General features: G+C 38.1%; 1 protein-coding gene across 1 annotated transcript in view; it reads right to left on the bottom strand.

Annotated features, from left to right (window-relative positions):
• Positions 1–3,329: 3,329 nt before the first annotated feature.
• SVEP1 (sushi, von Willebrand factor type A, EGF and pentraxin domain containing 1) overlaps positions 3,330–22,537 on the bottom strand; it is a 247,462-nt gene continuing 228,254 nt past the window's right edge. The window contains exons 42-48 of the mRNA XM_006864679.1: positions 21,249–21,422; positions 16,146–16,322; positions 12,281–12,451; positions 11,789–11,884; positions 9,380–9,475; positions 6,212–6,305; positions 3,330–3,725 (exon numbers count right to left, since the gene is read on the bottom strand). Of these exons, the coding sequence (XP_006864741.1) occupies positions 3,704–3,725; positions 6,212–6,305; positions 9,380–9,475; positions 11,789–11,884; positions 12,281–12,451; positions 16,146–16,322; positions 21,249–21,422 (830 nt within the window). The 3' untranslated portion in view covers positions 3,330–3,703. The remainder of the gene's footprint in view (positions 3,726–6,211; positions 6,306–9,379; positions 9,476–11,788; positions 11,885–12,280; positions 12,452–16,145; positions 16,323–21,248; positions 21,423–22,537) is intronic.

Below are 22,537 nucleotides of genomic sequence, written 5' to 3'. Positions count from 1 at the left end.
CAGTTTGAACCCACCAGCAGCTCTGCTCAAGGAAAGAGTTGATGATCTATTTCTGTAAAGATTTAGCCTAGGAATTCCTATAGAGCAATTTGACTCTGTCCTATAAGGTGACTATGAAGGAGTACTGGTGACACTAGAAGGAAAGCCCTGGACTGCTAATCACAAGATGGGCAGTTTAAACCCACCATGGGAAAAAGATGAGGCTTTTTGTTCCCATAAAGGTTAACAGCCTTGGAAATGCTACACAGGTTCACTATGAGTTGGAATTGACTCGCTGGCACCTAACACAGCAACAACAGATTACTATGCATCAGAATCAACTCCACTGCACACACTTGACTTCTCAGAGTCTCACTTTGCTCACCTATAAAATAGAGATAACAACACATACCTCACAAAGATTGCTATGAGGATTCAAAGAAATGATGTCTTTAAACAACCAGTACAGTGGCTGGCTAGCACATAGTAGTTGTTCAATAAATGACAGCTATAAAAATGTGATTTATTTAATGCTGCTTATTTATTTGTCTCTGATAAATTTTTGCATCAGAATGGTATCATTGTTTTTGTTAAATGCTGTTGAGTTGGTTCCGACTCATAGTGACCCTGCATAGGGTTTCTGAGAAGGGGCTGGTGAGTTTGAACTGCCAATCTTTCAGTTCAAACTGACCTTGGGGTCTAGTGCTTATCCTACATCGCCACACCAGGACTCCATAGTGGTATTAGTTTAGCAGGTATTACTCAATATTTATACTATTTCTCAGTTTGTTGGATACTTCAAAAATTTTTATACCTAGTGCTAAAAAAGGTTTTAAAAATAACATCATTCAACTATTTTTATTATTATTGCTCTGTGGGTCATTTCAACATTTGTAGATTGTTGAAATTATCACTCATTTGGCACTTGACTTCCTTATATTGTCTTCAAATATGACTAATTTGACTGACTTTAAAAATATGAGTCAAATTTTATCTTTCACAAGTGTAGCATAAATCATACTTAATATGTACATGTTCATAACTGAATTTTATTTTCAATTTCAGTAGATTTCCTTAGCTTAAGTTTTCTGGTACCATCTTACTCTATTTTTTTATTAATTAGCTGTGAATAATTTTGAGTTTTATTCTATTTTTTAAATGATTTTAAATAAATTAACATATTTTGGCACTTCCAAAAAACTCCATTAGTGTTGAGTCCGTAACATCTCATAGTAATCTTATAGGACAGAGTGGAACTGCCCCATAGAGGTTCCAAGTTACCATCTTTACAGAAGATTGACATGTCTTTCTTCAGCAGAGTGACTGGTAGATTTGAACTGCTAACTTTTAGGTAAGCACTTAACTGCTGTGGCACCAGGCTATTTTGTTTTAGGAAGTTTTTTTTTTTTTTTTTTTTTTAATGAGAAACATGTTTACCTGTACTTTATTGACTACACAAAGGCTTTCGATTGTGTGGTTCATGGCAAGCTTGGATAACATTGTGGAGAATGAGTATTCCAGAACACTTAATTGTGAGGAACCTGTACATAGACCAAGAGGCAGTTGTTAGAGCAGAACAAGGGGACACTGAATGGTTTAAAATCAGCAAAGGTGTGCACCAGGGTTGTATACTTTCACCATACTGATGTAATCTGTATGCTGAGCAAATAATCCCCGAAACTTGATCACATGAAGAACATAGCATCAGGATTGGGGGAAGACTCATTAACAACCTGAGATATGTAGATGATATAATCTTGCTTGTTGAAAGCGAAGAGGGCTTAAAATACTTACTGATGAAGATCAAAGACCACAAGCTACATACAGTATGAGTTGTACCTCAATGTAAAGAAAACAAAACTCCTCACCACTGGACCAGTAAATAACATCATGATAAATGGAGAAAAGATTGAAGTTGTCAAAGATTTCATTTTGGTTAGATCCACTATCAACACTCATGGTAGTAGCAGTCAAGAAAATCAAAGGACCTATTTATTGCATTAGACAAATCTGCTGCACAAGACTTCTTTAAAATTTTCTAAGAGTATGATATCAGTTTGAGGACTAAGGTGTACCTGATCCAAGCCATGGTATTTTCAATAGTCTTTTATGTATGTGAAATTTGGACAATAAGAAAGTTTGTAGAAGAATTGATGCATTTGAGTTATGGTGTTGTGGAAGAATATTAAAAGTACCACAGACTGCCAAAAGAACAAACAAAACTGTGTTGGAAGAAGTGTAGCCAGAATGCTCTTTAGAAGCCAAGGAAGTTTGTTTTTTGTTGTGTACTGTCAAGTTAGTTTTGATTTATAACAACCCTTTATAGTGTTTCCAAGAGTGACTGGTGGGTGTGAACTACTGACCTTGTAGTTAGCAGTCCATTGCTTATCCTACAAAGCTACACCAGGGGAAGTTAATGGAGTACAAATAAACTGATTGAAGAGTATACTCGTTTACACGAAAGATTGGCCAAGAGAATGAATATCAGCAGAAAGGTAGAGAAGAGTCAATGGCTGAGGGAAATGAAGGGTTCCACTAAAAGAATCAAGGTCTTTTCCATTAAGAGGCAAGTGGTAGGTGAGGAATATTTGATTTCATTTATCCCTAAGGTAGATCTGAGATCTCTACATTTCTTCCCAGGGCCACCATGCACCACACTCCCTGTGTGGGAGTCACACTCCCAGAGAATGGAGGAGAGATGGTTAATGTTTCTCATTAAAAAAAGAAAAAAGGAATGTTGTGCTCTATTTTCAGAAGTCTGGGGAAAGTTAGCCATGGAAGAAGTATAGTTATGGAGGTCGATGAAGCAGCAGGGTCTGTGGGCAGCTCAGGCCTCCCTTGGGCAGCCTCAATTATTTTTTTGTAGGTGGGGTCAGTAGCACAGCTCTGGGGACCATTTGTCTCTTTCCCATTTGTCCTTTTCCTACCTCCTTTTTCCTAAAGCAGTGAGATGTAAGATTATATTCAAGAAGGGGCTCTCTGTTCGTCTTCTCGTTCTTCAATTTCTTATTGTAGTTGTGAGAAGGAAAGGGTGCACTTTAATCTGTGAACCATGTTCTTTGTGTTTTTTCCCTCTCCTATCCTGAGTTGAGGCCTACTAAATTTTGGGAAAGGAACTAGCCAGGTTGCCCTCAGAACCCAGACTGCATCCTGCGGCCAATAGTTACTCTCTCATTAGAAGAAACATTTATTGTTACAAATGTCTGGAATGAAGGCATCTCCTTTATTGTGATCTCTGGGAGCATTACATGTGATCCAGTGTTGTCCAGTGGCAAAGCTGAAAGAGAACTAGGATGTTTTATTCCCTGGCCACCTCAGAAAATGGCACTGTCCAGCAAAATGTTATTTACTAGTAAAATATATTTTAATTGAAAAATCATTTTATGTAACTGAATAAAAATGTGTACTAGGAACTTTCCCAAAGGGCAGCAGAATCTGTACATTTTGTGAAGATGGAGCAGCATCTATTGAATATATTTTTAATATAGAAAATACAGGCATATTTAAGAGTGGAAACATATAAAAATAAGTCACAAAGAATAACACAAAATAAAAAAAAATATGTATCACAAAATGAAAAAAAGTAAACTGAAAAGAACAAGTTTACTAAATAAATCAAGATCCAGCACCATGTCGGACTTTCTTTCTGTGAGTGTCAGGAGGTCCAGGCTCTCCCAGGTGGAGATGATCCTGCTTTGGGGAGGGCCAGTTGGTTTCACAGTGGTTAAAACCCAGTCCTCCTTTTCCTAGAAAACACAGAGATTCGGAAGACTAGAAGAGTTACCAGCTCTTTTGGGGGCATTTATAAAAAGACTGAATGTCTTAGACACTTGAGTATTATCTATATTATTGTTTATAGGGATGAGGGACCTTTCTTGAGGGAACTAAGAAGCATGGAGACAGTGGTAACTTATGACAAGATCTTAGAATCAGGAGACCTGAATTTTATCCTAGTGTTGTCAGAAGTTTTCTGTCTCATAATCCTCTTACCTGCAAAACAAGGGATTTGGACCAGGTGAACCTGAATTTCTCCTACATTTAAACAGTCTGAAGTTTTATTTAAGGCATTTGTGAACGATAAATTTCTGAAGATGCACATAGTTTCTTAACATTTGAACTATCTGGGAGCAAGACATGATTGGTCTTAGTCATCTATAGAGAAGGTGACATGTTGAAGGATTTAATAGATGTGAAAGGCATTTCTCCCCTAGTTCTCAGGGTGCCAGAAAATTGCCCCATCTGTCAACAAATATTTACTGAACATCTATTTTTGTGCCCGTATTAGGTGCTAGGGGTATATATATTCTTTAAGGTACTCACAATCACAGGAGTGAGAAATGAGTTTTAAAACCCAATTAATTTGTAAACCTGTATTGTGCTTTCTATTTTGAACAGTTTCATGAAAAAAAGTATTTCTAGCTTGAGTATAAGCATTGTGTGTGTATATATATATATCACTCATTCCTCCCACCTTTCTACCCATTCTCAACTTTGTCCGTAAATAAATGTTGCCTATTTTATTTTGAATGATTTGTCATGCCACGGTGAGCACACCTTACTAGTGTTGTTGTCTTCTCTCTACACTATCTACTGCTTGACTGAAAATTGGGCCATGAGGGTGAATTCTTCACAGACCTGAAGGGTGGCCGAGGACTGTAGTCTCAGGTTCCTTCAGTCTTTTTCTGACCAGTAAACTGGTCTTAAAAAACAAAAAAAAAAATATTAATAATTTTTAGTTTTCTTACACATTTTATCCTACTCTATCTGGGAACTTTTAATGTGACCCCTTTCAGAGCCGTCGGTAGTTGTAGACAGGCACCATCTAGTTATTTGGAAATCAGAGTCGTGGAGACCGATGTTCATGTTACATTAGTCTGTTGGACCAATTGATTCCAAGCATCTTCATCAAGATGCTTGAAGCTCTCATTACTCTTCTTTCTTCCACACATGGCGACCAATAGTTACACTTTGGATGGTGTTGCTTTTAACTCTTGTGTTCCTCCCACAGCCTTTCTTTGCCTTGATCATTTTGTGCTAGTTTCCTCCATATTACATATTGCCTTTCCTGTTACTCAAATTAATACTTGTCTGCCTTCTAATTAGTGAAACTTAAAAAAGAAAGAAAAAAAGCATTACTTTATAGCTTGCCTCTTATCTTCTTACATTTTATCTACTCTGCTCTTTGATGGAAGTATAATCCTTATCTTGGCAGCTCGTAAATATACTTTCCATTCCAAATTTGCTCTTTGGGGCTCAGTTTATTTTTGCTATCTGCAGAGATGGCATATACTTGCGATATGAGGAAATTAATTGGCACAAGACAGATTTTTAAATTACGTTTTTATTTTAATAGCCTTTTGTTTTTGTAAGTTTCTCTGATACTCCAATACAAATGAAAAGGAAAATGGAAAATGATTAATTATTTTTAGTTAATTGAATTTATTCTTTAAAAAAAAGAATATGGAAAGATCCATTTGATTTTAATGATTCCTAAATGTACATTCTAGAATATAAATGATATAATGCAAGGACTCACACTGAAAGTCTTGAAATTGAGCTAGTAGCATCCTACCATTGTGAAAATTGTGAAGACATGGTTTTAATACTGAAAGTCTTTTTTCTCTGGTATAGTGAACTATGTCTAACACTTTCTGAGGCTTAGAAAGGTTTAAGTTATCTTTTAACTACTTTTTTCTGGTCGATTTTTATAATAATAATTTCTCAGTTATGATATTTATCTAGTCAGAAATTAAAAACTAACAGAACCTATTTTCACTTAAGTTTTCTTGTAGTAACTGATACTACACATGTCTTTACTGAAAAGTACAAATCAAACAGTTTTTTACTTTGAAAATAATTTTTTATCAATTCCAATACTTTTTTGTAATTAAGAATTCAAATGAATATTTATGTACTAGTTTTCAAAAATATATAGAGTTTATTTTTTTGATTTATTGCATATGAAGGAGACAACCATCCATTCAAGAAGGATGTTCATTTTTCAGATATCATTGTCATATATGCCAACCTCGAACAATTTCTCAGCTTTGATTTTGGTTCAGATTTAGAAAGTGTATCTCATAGTGTGTTTATAGATACACACAATGATTATACTCACACACACACACAATGCCTACACTCAAGTTAGAAATCCTTTCTTTTTCATGGGATAAGTTAAATGGAATTGGATGTCACTATTTACTCTATAATCATTTATTTTTTATTGTCTTACCTGGAACAGTCATGTCCTGTCCAAGCTGAGAGACAATGGCATCGATTTGGTCTGACGCATTTTCCACCATTTAAGCAAGGGGACTGGCAAACAGCTGGGATGAAAAATTCATGCATTATTTAATTAAAGCTTTGCAATTTTGAAGATGTCTGTGGAGGCATATGGAATAAGGTTTGCTGTACTTCCTGTTCTAGCTTCCATTCCTTATATATTGTTTATATTATCCATTTCTGCCACTCTGTTTGACCTCCCCTGTTCCTTTCTGCTGATACATTTTCATAATTAAGTCGCAGGTTAAGTTCTACCCATTTAATGAAACCATTGCTGATTGCTCCAAGCGCACACTGATTTCTGTCTCAGCCAATTTGGCACATTTACTATTTAAAACTTTAAATTTTCTTCATATGCTTGATTAGGTTATATGGTTCTTTAGGAAAAGTTAGCAACATACTCTGACTGATTAAGTGGTTAAGTTAAACATGAACTCTAGCCACAATACATCAGGTATGTGGATTGTCTAAAATAATGGATAATTAAAAAATGCCTCTGTATTTGGTGAGAAAACTCTTTATCTGGAGAATGTCTATTTGTTAGGTGATGAACAGGTTATCAAAAAGAAAGATGAACTTCCCATAGGAAGATAGTACAACATGTTAGGGGAAAGCTAGAAAAGAAGAAAGAGTTCAGTCTCATCATTGCATGGAGAGGCAGGACCTTCCCCACATGGAAAACCCATCTTTAGTGAGATATGAACAAACGATACTTTAAAAATAATTCATTTGCATTTTTTCAGGTATGGGAAAAAATACCTGCTAAGCAAGTACTGGACACTTGAGAAGTGCTGCATGGGAAGAGCTAGGCAAGAACTAAAACATCAGGTTTTGCTCTTCAGAACCTTTTTTGGTGCGTTCAGAGTAAACATAGGGCAGAAGGTTGTTGCTTTGTGCAATTTTAAAAAAAAAGGAAATTACCAAAAGAAGGATTGTTTTGGTAAAAAACACCCTGTTGTTTTTGTTAGGTACCATTGAATCAGTACCGACTCATGGCAATCCTATACACAACAGAAGGAAACACTGCCCGATCTTGGAACAACCTCACAATAAAAACAATACCCTATGTGGAACTGCAGGATAATGCACCGGACAGGACGGTCGGTTTGAATCACAGGATCAGCGATTCAAACTCACCAGCCACTCCTCAGTAAACCTATACAGGGTTGCTATGAGTCGGAACCAACTTGACAACATTTAAGAACAACAATATAAAAACAAAAAAATTACTGTTTTTCAAGAGCATGCTGACTTAGTGGCAACTGATTTTACTAACAAATAAATCATTCTTTTACTTCCCTGACTAAAATATTAACATCTTTTTCCTTCCCTATAATGTTGGTGATGCCAAGGTTCCATTTTGGACTACCTCTCTTGCTGTGGACTTCTAGTGTGGAGCTGTAGGATAAGCCCATGACTGCAAGTCAGTTTGAATGACAAGGTCTGCCTTTCAAACTCACTAGTTGGAAACCCTATACTGGGTTGCTATGAGCCGGAACTGACTGGATGGCATTAAGAGCAACGACTACTCTTACTGAGCATCTTCTGCATACTTTTCCCCCTACAAATATTAGTGTAGTGGTTACGAATCGGGCTGCGAACTGCAAGGTCAGCAGTTTGAAACTACTAGCTGCTCTGCGGGAGAAAGATGAGGCTTTCTGCTCCTGTAAAGATTTACAGTCTCAGAAACCCTGTACAGGGTTGCTATGAGTTGGAACCGACTCCACAGTACATAAAAACAACAACAACAACATATCTACATATGTCTTCTCTTCTACATCCCTGCATGCCTCAGTTTGGGCCTTTGATAGTCCTTTTCACTCACATTTCCCTGAGTTAGTTATTAATATCATCACCTTTTCACTCTCAAAAATGTGCTTGTTTTGAAGCTAATGTATATGGTTGGTCCAGTTTCAGTGCTCATGACAAACACTGGTGTTAGCTAGCCTGTTCTGCTCTGACTTTTACCCCTTTGGGGAGGTGGTGTAAGTATAATTTACGTGATGCATGCTGAAGTGTTGAAATTTATACTAAATAATTATAGCAAATCTCATTTTTTAAAGTTATCTAAAAATTCAGTACATTAAAAAAGTTTAAAAAACAAACAAAAACCTGTCATTTCTAACTGATTGTTTCATCGGACATTTACTAAAAACCAAACCAAAAACCCCTCTCATATTCAGGCACTATGCTAAGCACTAGGAATATAAAAATGACAAAGAAACATCTCTGCCCTCAAGTGGTATACAGTCTAGTGGGAAAATGAGATAGATAAACAGTAATTAAAGCGATCTCAAAGTACAATGAGATAAGTACTTACGTTTATAAGGGTTAACTTGGAGATGTGCTTGTTAATCAATCAATCACAATTTGTTACTGTTCTGTATGATAAGGTACCATCTCTTTGATGAATGTTTTCACTTTAACTTAAAAAACATCTTTATTTAGAGCCTTGTTACAGATACCACAACTTAGTCATTTAAATTCATTAAGATTAAAACAAAGATTCTTTTGAATCTCTGTGTAATGTTTTCTTTACATTTTGCACAATGGAGCAGATAGCATGAAGAAGACCAATGATAAACTACATCTGTTTAGATACTGTTGTCTGGCACACAATCCATAAAAGTACCTCTGAGGCAGAGATATAGTTCAGCATCCAGACCACCATTCAATTGGCCATGTTGAGTAGTTCCTGCACCACTTGTTAAGTGTTGTTGAGTCTGTTCCAACTCATAGTGACCCTGCATAGGGTTTCCAAGGAGCAACTGGTAGGTTTCAACCACCAACCTTGTGGTTAGCAGTCCAGTGTTATCCTACAGTGTCACACCAGGACTTTCCAGTATCCCTTTGTTGTTGTTAAGTGCCACAGAGTCCCTTCTGACTCAGAGCAACTCTGTATAGCGTTTCCAAGGAGTGACTGGTGAGCTTGAACCACCAACCTTGCAGTTCAAACTGACCTTGCACCCCAATGCATTAATCTGCAGTGCCACTCCTGTACCCTTTGGGATTCTTTTAATATCATCACTACATCTGAATCTGAGTCCTATTCATCATTGTCATCTGGGGCTTCCTGGAGCTAAGTCACCAATGAAACAAATCATGAGAGGAAGCCTACCTGTATGACAGCGGGACCCAGTCCAACCAGAGGGGCAATCACATTGATAAGGAGCCACACAGCGACCACCATTCAGACACGGAAGAATGCATATTGCTAAAAAGGGGATAAAAAAGGATCTGATCAAAATACACAAGCTCAGATATGTCCAAGTAGTCAAAAAACACTTTCCAGGAGAAATACCTCACCTGACCTACTTGATAAACTTTCCCCATGTATTGTGCTTACTAATCAGTATCATTGGGAAAACACCAAGAGGGAAGTAAGTCAAACCCCTTAGCCCCATGTAATGACGCTACATGCTCTCCTTTGGTAAGGACACATTCTAATTGATGTCTGCTAAGTGGTCTGTCTTGGCTCTTCACAGAACAAACAGAATGTTCTCCACTTAGTGTCATTTCAAATTTCCATTTCCAATGAAACAAACTGCTATAAGAGGGTTTGGCAGAGTGGAAGCTCTCTTCTTGTTTTAAAGTAAATGTGGGAATTGGAATCAGATGGGTTATAACTGCAGGCTGGTGTTGGCATCCTGTTAGTAGCTTTGGGACCTCTCAACCTCTATTTCTGTGGAGTCAGGTCTCCTCCCCACCCTCTACAGCAATGATTACTCCTAGGAGAAATCACTGAGCTCTTTTAAAAGTCATTTGTCTGTTTAAAGTGAGATTGTCTACTGTTTTGAGAATCCAAGTAACAACCCACCAGCATTGGCATCACCTGGGACTTTGTTAGAAGTGCAGACTCTTAGGTCCCACCCCAGACCTACTGAATCAGAATCTGCAGTTTAACTGCATTCCTCAGATGATTTCTGTGCAGGTGAATTGAGAGGGTAAGCACAGTGTAATGAGCTAAGTCACTAAGCCAGGTCTGCACTGAGGTACCCTGAGAGAAACCCTCCTGAGTCTTTGGACTCAGCATTACTCAGATTCTCAGATCAAACCTGGGAACCCTGGGCTGGAAGGTATAATTGGGGCTGACCTTGAATTTAGCAGTCTGACTCATAACCACCTTGCTGTTAAGGTCTAGGATTTCATTTATTAGGGTTATGGTTAGGACTAGCGTTGGTAGCACAGGTCAGCAGCTCAAATCTACCAGCTGTTCCGTGGTAGAAAGACACGGCACTTTCAGAAAATGGCGCCCTGTGCAGCTGAAGCGCTTTGTGCGTGTAGCGGGGCCACTCAGCCCGGGTGGTTACCAGGTGCCTCCGGTCGTCACCACTTCTTGCTGGTCCCTCTCCTCCGCTCCGGAAGTTTTTCCAGGTCAGTGCGGGTCTTGTTACCAGGTTTATTTATTTTTATTTTATTTTATTTTTTCTTCAAATCTATTTTATTTCCTTTTCATTTGGCAGTTCTGTAACCACATGATTCCCTCATTTTGTAGCACGTTTTTGCTGCTGTTATTGTTGCAACTATAGCTCTGGTTCGCTCTTCTCAGTCTTGTAGGTGTGTTTTACTGGGTTAAGTATAAGTGATATTTTCATGCCTGGTGGTCACAGGTTTGCTGTTGTTGATTTTCTGTCTCCATTTTGTAGTATTTGTAAGGTTGGTCGTTTTTACAAATTCTTTTGTTTGTCTGAAAATGACCTAATTTCGCCATTATATTTGATGAACAGTTTTGCTGAATATATGATTCTTATTTGGCAATTCTTTTCCTCCAGAGTTTTATATACGTCAGTCCATTGTCTTCTTGTCTGCTTGGCTTCTTCTGAGGAATAAGAGCTTAGTTTTACTAAGCTCTTTTGTAGGTAACCCTTCCAACTGAAGTGAAGTATGAAACTATTCTATTTTCATATTAGTTTTAAAAGACACTGAAACAAAGTGCAGTTGAGAAATTTAAAATGTACATAAAATAAAAAATTTACATTCCTTTGGAAATTCAAAGTACTTCTTTGTGGACCCAAATCCCAAATTAATCTACCAATTACATAGGAATGCCAACGTGCCTTATTTTCTTAAATGGAAGGAGTTATCCTTAAAGAAAAAGAGTGACAGATGGGTGGCAGCTATTATCTGTAAAGTTCAGTGTTATGCAGAGCTGACCATTAACGCCAGCTACAGCAATGAGTAGCATAGCACACAAACCGGTCATAAGAGAAGGAGAAAGCTGCGAAAGTTCTGTGTTACAAGTTCTTTTCCAAGAAGACTCACAAATTTGTTCCAGAAAGTATGTAGAAATGGTTTTGAATGGATGCTGATTAGTGTTATTGCCAAGTTAATATTCTAGGGTTTCTGCAACCTATGGACATATTTAGACCAACTCCATGTACTCTGTCTGGTCTGTTCCAAGGATTGAAACAAATGAATTCCTCCTACCATTAAATCCAAAGACTTGCACTTTTCCTGAGTGAGCAAATTACCCAGACTCGAAGTATGATTTGAAAACCCAGTATGTGCGGTTTGAGGATAGACTCACGCTCTTCACAGAGGCGCCCCATCCAGCCATCTGGACAGGAACAAGCATTTGGACGTTGGCAGATACCTCCATTCTGACATGGGAATCGACAGACAGCTGGAAAGGGAGGAAAATGGGTTATAAATCTAGGGGATTTGGAAGGTAGTTGTCAGAAGGTAGGATTGCTCATTTATATTTCATATACATGTGTTTCCTTGACTCAAGCTTTAAGGAAGAGAAATATAACTGAATCTCAAGAAGGAATTTCCGCAAATGGAGAAGTGTGGCATTTTGCTGGCTCCTTTCATTGCAGTGTTTATTTTTTGATAAGTCCTGAAGAAATCTGAAACCTAGCACACCCAGATACTCACAGCAGCCAATATGCCATGTCCCATAGTGACTACTTACCATTGCAGATATTGTTGTTCTCCCTACCTGGGAGTTGTTGCTGTCGTCACGTGCTGTCACGATCATTAGTGGCACTAAAAAATAACCATTTAAACATTTTCTTACCCCTGCAAGTAGGACGTAATGTCCAGGTTCCATTTTCTAGGCAAACACTCCTTAGGGAACCTTCCAACATGTATCCACTGTAACATGAGTAGGTGATCATGTCGCCATATTGATAATGTGCTCCTCGAGCAATTGCGTTCTCTACGTGAGCTGGTGGACCACAAGAGATTTCTAGAGGAAAGCAAACATAAACTACATTAAGATAATGCTTTCACCTATATAATACCTACATATTGTTTGATAAAATTAGTATTCTTCCCAGTTACACCAAGAATGAGTTCTTGTACATCTTCAAAGAGATAGCTGCAAGAAAACTTCAATGAAGGATGCTTCTGGAATCAGAAGAGAAGAAGTATACTGATGGTTTGTGGTCTATTTTATTAAGGATCATTCAGACTGTATCAGGGATGCTTTCTCAGGGTCTATAAGAGCATCTGGCATATGTTTAAAGAATGAGTAAATGAATGAATATTGCTTCCAGACTGTTGGTATTCAATTTACACATCTTGATGAGGATTGCTGTTGCTAAGTGCCTTTGAGTCAGTTCCAACTCATAGCAACTCTGCATAGTGTTTCCAAGGAACAGCTGGTGAGTTTGAACCACCAACCTTGTGGTTCAAACTCACCTTGCAGTCCAGCGCATTAACCTGTATGGCCACACCAGGACTCCTTGATGAGGATGAAGACATTCAAAGTTTCATGTTAGTTTCTCTCTTTTGTAAGACTATAAAACAGTGACTTGTAACTTTTGGGATCTATGTTAGATTATGATAATTCTTTCTCATAAATGGGTCGTGCTGTATATTTAAATAAAAACTATAACTAATTTTGTTATAAGAATTTTATAGGTGGATTATTCTGGGGTGAATCATGAAGTGAGGATGGGGAATCTTGACTTTAAAATCAATACCCAGTTTGCCTAAGTCTGACTTTAGGATGAGATGTCTTAGGCACTGTATTCTAAAAGTTCACCTTGGTGACATAATACTATTTCAAAGGGGATGGATTCCATTTATAAGATTTTTCTAAATTTTCCTTTTAACTTAAGATTGATTAAACATCCATTTAATTAGTCAGGTAATCTAATTTATATCAGAAACGGGAAGAAACAGATGAAGAAAATGTGCTTTTGCTTAGATAAATGGGGGAAGACAGAGAAATCCTGGGACTCAACTTAAAAAGAGCTGTAGTAGAGACGTGGACACCTGGACAAACACTGTTGACATTGATAATTGTCATGGAGTTGATTGAGACTCATAGCGACCTAGTATAAGGTTTTCAAGGAACGACTGGTGGGTTTGAACTGGCGACCTTTGTGGTTCAAACGAACTTGCAGTCCTGCACTTATCTTACAGAGCCCCACCAGGACTGTAGAAACACTGAGGTGAATATGTCTAATTATGCTTAGGATTGTCAGAGTAACATTCACACTGAGAGCTGCTCTTGGACTTGGCTATAAAGGTTGGGGGGACTACAGTACAATAAGTACTGGGCTGCATTCGAACCAGCTCCTCCACAGGAGAAAGATGAGGCTTTCTGTTCCATCAAAGATGCACAGCTTTGGAAAACCTATCGCAGGTTGCTATGAATTGGAATTGACTCGACGGCACTTAACAACTACATAAAGGTTGGTGGTATAGTGGGTTATGCATTGGGCTGTTCACTTCAAGGTCAGCAGTTCGAGCCCACCAGCTGGTACTAGGGAGAAAGAACAGGCTGTCTGCTCTCATAAATATTGTATAGCCTTGGAAACCCTAGAGACCAATTCTACTCTGTTACAATGAGTTGGAGTTGACTTGATGCCAGTGGATTATAAAGGTTGAGTGAGTGGGTCAGAGGGAAAGAGTTTCCAGGTTTGGAAAATAGCAAGTAGAAAGATCATGGTTGGTTTAGAGAAATGGTTATCAAAGATCAGAAACACAGGTGTTGCAGTAGCTAAGCACTCAGCTGCTCACTGAAAAGTAAGTGGTTTGAAACTATCAGCTACTGCAAGGGAGAAAGATGTGGCTGTCTCGTTCCTGTAACGAATACAGACTTGGAAATCCTCTGAGGCAGTCTCCCCTCTCCTATAGGGTTGCCGTGAGTTGGAATCAACTTGACTGCAATGAATTTTTGGTATCGGGAAATCACCATGGGTTCTTGAAAAAAATGCACATTTATGGAAATCCCTGGGTGATTTCTATGCACACTATATTTTAATCACTGGCTATGGGGATAAATTTTAGGTGAAAAGAATGAGGTGATTTGCTGCTCAGATGAGGGAAAGATATTTTGTTTTAAGCCAAAGATTTGTCTAATAAAACAGGCAAAAGACGCATTGAGAATAATAACAATGGAATCTGTCTCCCGCTCGCCAAGGGAGCCCCTGACCCTTTCAGAAATATTGAGGAATAGCTAAGTGTGCATTGAAAGAACATTTGTAACTAGTGTATGTCTTCTTTTGTTCTTGCTTTCCGTGGTCTAAAAGGCAAGTCTCAGAGTGCCAAGACCAATATGAGGACACGTGATTAGAATCAGGTCATTTGACTGTTTCTAGTCTAGGCTGGTGGCTTTAAACTAGACAGGAGGTTCAAAGGGAAATTTCCGGTTTATACGTAGCTAGTCCTTCCCCTTTCTCTAGGGGGAGACTACGTAAATTTTTGGGACCTAAATCCCAGCAACAGTAAAGTGCATACTTACCTGGAATAAAATCAAAATTCTAATCCTGTGGTAGGCTGCAAATGAAGATTCAGGGACTTGGGCTTTTGTTAATCTCTTCTATCAAAAGATCGGTTTGAACCATAAAGTTGGAGGTTCAAACTCACCAGCTGCCTGGTAACCCTATACAGGGTTGCTATGAGTCGACACCCACTCCACGGCACTTAACAACAACAGCAATCAAAAAATAATGCTCATATACACCAATTCACTTACTCTTCAAAATAAGCCCGTAACATAGATATTATTGGTGATAGAGCCAAGGCTCTGAGAATTTGGGCACCAGCACAAGTTTAGGGCTAAAGTTTAGAAAACAGATTTCAAACCCAGAACTTCTCTGATTACAGAAAGTCTCCATAGCCTTCAAATAGGCATTTCTTATGCAAGCTCAGAACGAATTTTTGTGTTGGGAAACATTGTAGCTTGCTAAAGGGTAGTTTGAAGAATCTCATAGAAAGCTGAATATCTTTATAATTTACATCTTTCTCATTCTTTAGAAAATCACATTTGAAAATCCATTCAGCGACTCCTGGTTAGATAAGGTATAACCTATTTCTGAAAAGATTTTTCTTTTCTCTTTTAATTAAAAAGAAATTGTTTGGAATTCAAGAATCTTTTTTTTTTTTTTTTTTTTTGAGTTTTACAAGTTTATGGTTTAGCTCAGGAAGGACAGGAGACATATCTACCTTGCTCATTGTTGCCACCTGGACACCTTCCTCAAAGGTGCTTGGGGCTTACTTAGTAGGTGCCCAGTAACCATCTGGATCAGGGAAGGAATTCTGGGATATCCCATAAGATATAATTTTGTATCTATATTTTTACATAAAAAAGATATAAAAATAGAAATTAAATAAATACTTGTAGTGTGGAACCATGAGAGGACAGAGATCTAAATATCTACCATGAAATTGGTGGTTGGTTATGTGCTGTGGAGTCTGTTCTGACTCCTAGCGACCCTGTACAGGGTTTCCGAGGCTGTAAATCTTTACGGGAGCAGAAAGCCTCATCTGTCTCCCATGGAACAGCTGGTAGTTTCAAACTGTTGACCTTAAGGTTCACAGCCCGATTCGTAACCACTATGCTACCAGAGCTCCTTACTGGCTTTGAAATAAAGACGGGAGAAAGAACATTGACACGGAAACTGGCAGGGTTCCACCTGCTGACTTACTCTCACATTTGACGTTCGTCTGTGTCCAGGTCTCGTCGGGATTGCAGGTAATGATGCCTTCACCTTGGAGCTGGAAGCCTTCCCTACACTTGATAGACACATTCTGGTCAACATAAAATTCCTTTTCAGATAGCAGAGCATTCTCTGGGATCACAAAAGGAACAGGGCACAGATTTGCTGTTTAAAAAAAAAAAAAGAAATGCTTGCTTTATTTCTTGTAAGGCAGAGTATTAGCATTCTGAGAGATGGTGGTGGTGGTTGTGTATCATGGAGTCGGTTCCGACTCATAGTGAACAGCAGCTATAGGGTTTCTGAGGCTGTTAATCTTTACGGGAGCAGAAAGCCTCATCTTTCTCACGTGGAATGGCTGGTAGTTTCGAACTGCTGACCTTGAGGTTAGTAGCCTGACTTGTAACCACTATCAGAGCTAGGTACTCAATAATGATAATTTGAGAATTAAAGGTATAGCCCTTCAAACATTAAAAGTAGGGTTGTTTTGAACTCACTGGAATTATTTGTAAGGATGAAATCAGATAAGATTTGAAAGCATCAAGCTATTCAAGCACTAATGCATGATTCTAAAATATTAAGGTGGTAAATTGAAGAGTGAGTCTGAAATTCTGACCAATAACATTTTTAATTGTTTTACTGGTCAGACTAGGGAAACAAAATGCATGCTAGAAATCAACAGAAGTATCATATATTCCCTAAATATTGGAAGAATATTAAAAAAGTAGAGTAAGTTACTCTTACTGAACATTCTTCAGAAGGCTGGTTCTCTAACTATCAGACATTTCTAAGTGACTTCACTATGGCTTTCGATCCACACTCCTGGGGACACAATACTGGAAATCAAATTATAGAGTTCACAAGGCTTATTGATAAAAAATAGCAGTCCTGGTGTGGCACTGTAGAATAAAGCATTGGACCACAGTTTGAACCTCAAGTTTGTTGATTCAAACCCAGCAAGCACTCCTCAGAAACCCTATACAGGGTTGCCATGAGTCAGAACCAACTTTATGGCACTTAGCAACAACATTGATAAAAATGAATGATAATACTGGGATTCCTAAGTACAAGTGTATAACACACATACATGTCAATGTTGTTGGTAAGTGCCACAGAGTCAGTTCTGACTCATAGCGACCCTGTATAGGATTTCTAGGGAGCAACTTGTGAGTTTGAACCACTGATCTTGCAGTTCAAACTGAGCTTGCAGACCAGTGTATTTCATACAATTTCCATTTTATTTTCAATGTTTGTGAGATTGGTAGTCTCTAGCAGAATCCTAAAAGTCTAGTTATTGGCATTGTTGTTATTGTTAAGTGTTGTCAAGTTGGTTCTGACCCATACCAACATTTATAGGATTTCCAAGGAGCAGCTTGTGGGTTTGAACTGCTGACCTTGTGGTTTGCAGTCCAGTGCTGATCCTACAGCACCACACCATTAAAATACTATAAAAACTATGCAAAGCTTTCTTGATTTACATCTTGCTGTGAGTATTGTGCTGACTTAAGCTCCTATTGTTGATGGGTGCTGTTGAGTAAGTTCTGACTGGTGGAGACGCAGTGTACTGCAGAACGAATACTGCCAAGTCCTGTGCCATCTTCACAGTCATTCCATGTTTGAGCCCACTGTCACAATCCATCTTGTTGAGGGTCTTCCTAGTTCTCGATGACACTCTGCTTTACCAAGCATGATGTCTTTCTCCAAGGACTGGTCCCTTATCATAACAGGTCCAAAGGAAGTCTTGCCATCCTTATTTCAAGGCAGCATTCTGGTTGTACTTCTTCCAAGACAGATTGTTCATTTTTATGGCAGTCCATGGTAGTTTCAATATTCTTCACCAACACCATAATTTAAATATGTAAATTCTTCTATGATCTTCCTTATTCATTGTCCAGCTTTCACATGCATATAGGGTAGCTGAAAGTACCATGGCTTGCTTGTGTTACATGTACCTTGTTGTTATTAAGTGCTGTTGAGTCAGCACTTCCAGTGACCCAGTATAGGGTTTCCAAGGAGTGGCTGGTAGGTTTGAACTGCTGACCTTGAGGTTCGTAGTCCAGAATTTATCCTACAGTGCCACACCAGGACTTAGTCCTTTGCTTTTTAACACTTTGAAAAGCTCTTGCTTATTGTTTGATTTCTTGACTGCTGCTTTCATGGGCAGTGATTAGGATCTAAGTAAAATGAAATCCTTGACAACTTCAATCTTTACTCCATTTATCATGATGTTGCTATTTGGTTAAATTGTGAGGGGTTTTCTCTACTTTATGTTGAGCTGCAATCCATATTGAAGACTGCAGTCTTTGATCTTCATTGGTAAATGCTTTTCTTTCAGCAAGCAAGGCTGTGTCACCTGCATATTGCAGATTGTTAATGAGTGTTCCTCCAATTCTGATGTTGCATTCTTCTTCATATAGTCCAGCGTCTCAGATTATTTGCTCAGCATACAGACTAAATGAGTATGGTGAAAGGATATAACCTTGATGCATACCTTTCATGGTTTTAAACCAGGGAGTGTCTCCTTGTTCTATCTGAACGGCTGCCACTTAGTCTGCGTACAGGTTCTGCATGAGCACAATTCAGTCTTATAATTTCCATTCTTCACAATGGTATCTATAGTTTATTAAGACCTACACACAGCTGAATGCCTTTGAATAGTCAATAAAACACTGGTAAACACCTTTCTAGTATCCTCTACTTTCAGCCAAGATCTATCTGACATAAGCAGTGACATTTCTTGTTTTACATCCTCTTATGAATCTGGCTTGGATTTTTGGCAGTTCTCCATTGAGGTACTGCTATGACTATTTTTGAGTTATCTTTGGTATAATTTTACTTGTATGTGCTTTTAATGACATTGTTAGGTAATTTCTGTATTCTGTTGGATCACTTTTCTTTGGAATGGACACAAATATGTATCTCTTTCAGTATGTTGGCCAGGCCTTCCAAATTTCTTGACCTAGATAAGTGAGAGCTTCCAGAGTTGCACATTTGTTGAAACATCTCAATGGGCACTTGTCAATTTCTGGAAACTTGTTTTTTGTCAGTGCCTTCAGAGCAGCTTGGGCGTCTTTCTTCAATTTTATCAGTTCTCTATTATATGCTACATTCTGAAATGGTTGAACATTGACCAATTCTTTTTGGCATAGTTGCTTGTATATTCTATCTCTTTTTGATGCTTTCTGTATCATTCAGTATTTTGCACATAGAATACTTCAATATTGCAACTTAAGGTTAATTTTTTTTCTTCAATTCTTTCAGCTAGAAAAATGCTGAGCATGTTCCTTCCCTTTTGGTTTTCTAACTCCAGGCCTTTGAGCATTTCATTATATTACTTCACTTTGTCTTTTCAAACTGCCCTTTAGAATTTTCTGTACAGTTCTTTTACTTCCTCATTTCTTTTATTCGTTTTAGATTTCTGCAACTAAGAGTACATTTCAGAGGCTCTTCAGACATTTATTTTGGTGTTTTTTTTTTTTTTTCTTTCCTCTCTTTTAAGTGACCTTTTGTATTTTTCATGTATGATGTCCTCCATGTTATTCTATAAGTCATCTGGTCTTCAGTCACTAGTGTTCGATGTGTCAAATCTATTCTTTTTTTTAAAGAAGTTTTTATTGTGAATTGAGTGACAGTTTACATGGGAGAACTTCGGGTTTACACTCATCATTTCATTGCAGTGATTACAGTCTCCTCCGTGCATTCAACAGCATTTACTTCTATTCCCTCTGGGTTTTTTTGTTTGTTTGTTTGTTTTTGGGGATGTCCACAAAAACACTCAGGAATATATAATCATTTAAACAACCAAAGGGCACATGCTGCAAGCCTGCCTCTTGGCTGCCAGCATACAGCCTTTCTTCAAATCTATTCTTGTGATGGTCTCTAAATTCAGGTGGGATATATTCAATGGTGAATCCTGGTATGGTGCTTAGGATAAGCACTGGACTGTAAAGTTGGTTTGAACAGCAAGGTCGGTGGTTCAAACTCACCATCTGCTCTTTGGAAACCCTATATTGGGTTGCAATGAGTCAGAATGGACTCAAAAGCACTTAACAACAACAACATACTCAAGGCCATATTTTGGTTCTGGTAAACTTGCTTGAATTTTTTCAGCTCTAACTTGAACTTGCACATGAGAAACTGATGATCTGATCCAGATTTGGCCCCCATATCTTGTTCTGACTGATAATATTGAGTGTCTCCATTATCTTTTTCTACAGATGTAGTTTATTAGATTCCTCTGCATTCCATCTGGTGAGGTCCACATGTATAGTCATCATTTATGTTGTTGAAAAAGAAATTTCCAATGAATAGGTCCTGCAAAATTCTATCATGAGTTATCTGGCATTGTTTCTATCACAGCCACCATATTTTTAAGCTGCTGATCCTTATTCTTTGTTTACAACTTGAGTGCCTTCTGACCTGTGGGGTACATCTTCTGGTATTGTATCACATAATGTTTTGCTACTAGTCTGAAGGTTTTCATCGGTCAGATTTTTAAGAAGTAGATCAGTTTTTGTTTTGTTTTGTTTTGTTTTCTTTTTGGTATTTCTTAGTCTAGAAGCTGCACTGAAACCTGTCCTCCATGGGTGGCCCTGCTGGTATTTGCAATCCTAGCGGAATAGCTTCTGGTATCACAGCAACACACAAGCCACCACCCTACAACAAACTAACAGATGAGTGGTGGGTTTATAGAAGTAGTTTTAACTAATTATCTTTGCTTACTACATTTATATATACTTTATTAGATTAATAGTCTGCTTTGAACTTATTTTCTTTCTTTAGCCTTTTCCCATCCTCAATGGGAATCATTATGCATTTATATTTACTTTTTTCCCATTAAGTCACATTTTTTCTTAGTGCTGTGGACTTGTAATCAGACAAGGAATCTGCTAAAAGTTGATTTTAAGACTGGAAAGATAAATAATGCAAATAGATTTTAAAAAAATACCCCATGGTATGGGTTTGATATGCACTAATTGTATTTTCTGGGCCAATTTTTCTTATAAGTGGAGGTTTAATGTGTGTTTTAAAAAATTTGGGAAATGAATCCAGAAATGTAATTAAAGTAACACATCTCCTAAAGTCACCACACACGTTTGCAGAGAGGAAGTGGGTGGTTCCATGTTCCGTTTTCAGTGCAGTGTGCCTCAGGTTCGCCTTCCAGGCTGTAGCCTCTGTTGCAGGAATACAACATGCTCAGTCCACCGGTAGCATTCTCCAGTTCAGCCTTCCCATTAGGAAACTCAGAAGGGGCTTCACACTTGGTCTCTAAAACGAAAAGCAAAAGTTTCATATGAAATGTGTTCCCTAATCCCCTTTACTTTTTTTTGCTATAATTGCTAAGGTACTCAATGCAATATATAAAATATTATAGCATACTTATTGATGAGGCACTATGAGAACTATCGAAGGAGAAAGAAATTGCATAAGTATTAATGCTGTCCAGTTAGTTCTGAGTCATGTGTTACAGAGTAGACCTACTCCATAGGGATTTCTTGGCTGTAATTATAATGGAGAAGGATTGCCAGACCTTTTTTCTCTGAGGTACCACTGGCCAGGTTCAAAGTACCTATATGACTTCTGTGGTGCAAGCCATTTATACACCTAGGGACCTCTATTGAATTAATTACTACATGCTATCAATTAAAGAGTCCTCTTGTGGCATCACTTGCCTGTAAGTTTGTCATACTGTGGTGGCTTGTGAGTTGCTGTGATTCTGAAAACTATGCCACTGGTATATTTAAATACCAGCAGGGTCACCCATGGTGGACAGGTTTCAGATGAACTTCCAGACAAAGACAGACTCAGAAGAAAGTGTGATGAACTACTTCTGAATATTTAGTCACTGAAAACCTTATGAATAGCAGACAAACACTGTCAGATATAGTGCTGGAAAATGAGCCCCTCAAGTTGGAAGGCACTCAAAATGTGACTGTGGAATTGCTGCCCCCTCAAAGTAGAGTAGACTGTGATGAAACAAATGGATTAAAACCCATGGGAGAAAAGCCCGCAGGACCTTCATTTGCTGATGGGGCACAATTCAAAATGAAGAGAAACATCTGTAAACATTCATTGATAATTGGAACATGGAAAGCACGAAGTATGAATCTGGGAAAATTGGAAGTTGTCAAAAATGAAGTGGAAAACAAACATCGATAATCTTAGGCATTAGTGAGCTGAAATGAAATGCTATTGGCATTTTTTGAATCTGAGGACCACATCGTTTACTATACTGGGAATAACAAATTGAAGAGGAACATATCCAGATCAGTCATGAAGTACAATGCTGTCTGTGATAGGATAATATCCATGCGCCTACAGGAAAGCCCAGTTAATACCACTATTATTCAAATTTATGCACCAACCACTAAAGCCAGTGAGGA

Source organism: Chrysochloris asiatica, unplaced genomic scaffold, assembly GCF_000296735.1.
Source record: "Chrysochloris asiatica unplaced genomic scaffold, ChrAsi1.0 scaffold00069, whole genome shotgun sequence".
In the NCBI taxonomy this organism is placed as follows: Eukaryota; Metazoa; Chordata; class Mammalia; order Afrosoricida; family Chrysochloridae; genus Chrysochloris; species Chrysochloris asiatica.
Note: the sequence above shows the minus strand (reverse complement) of the source record. Positions and strands in the feature narration are given on the sequence as shown.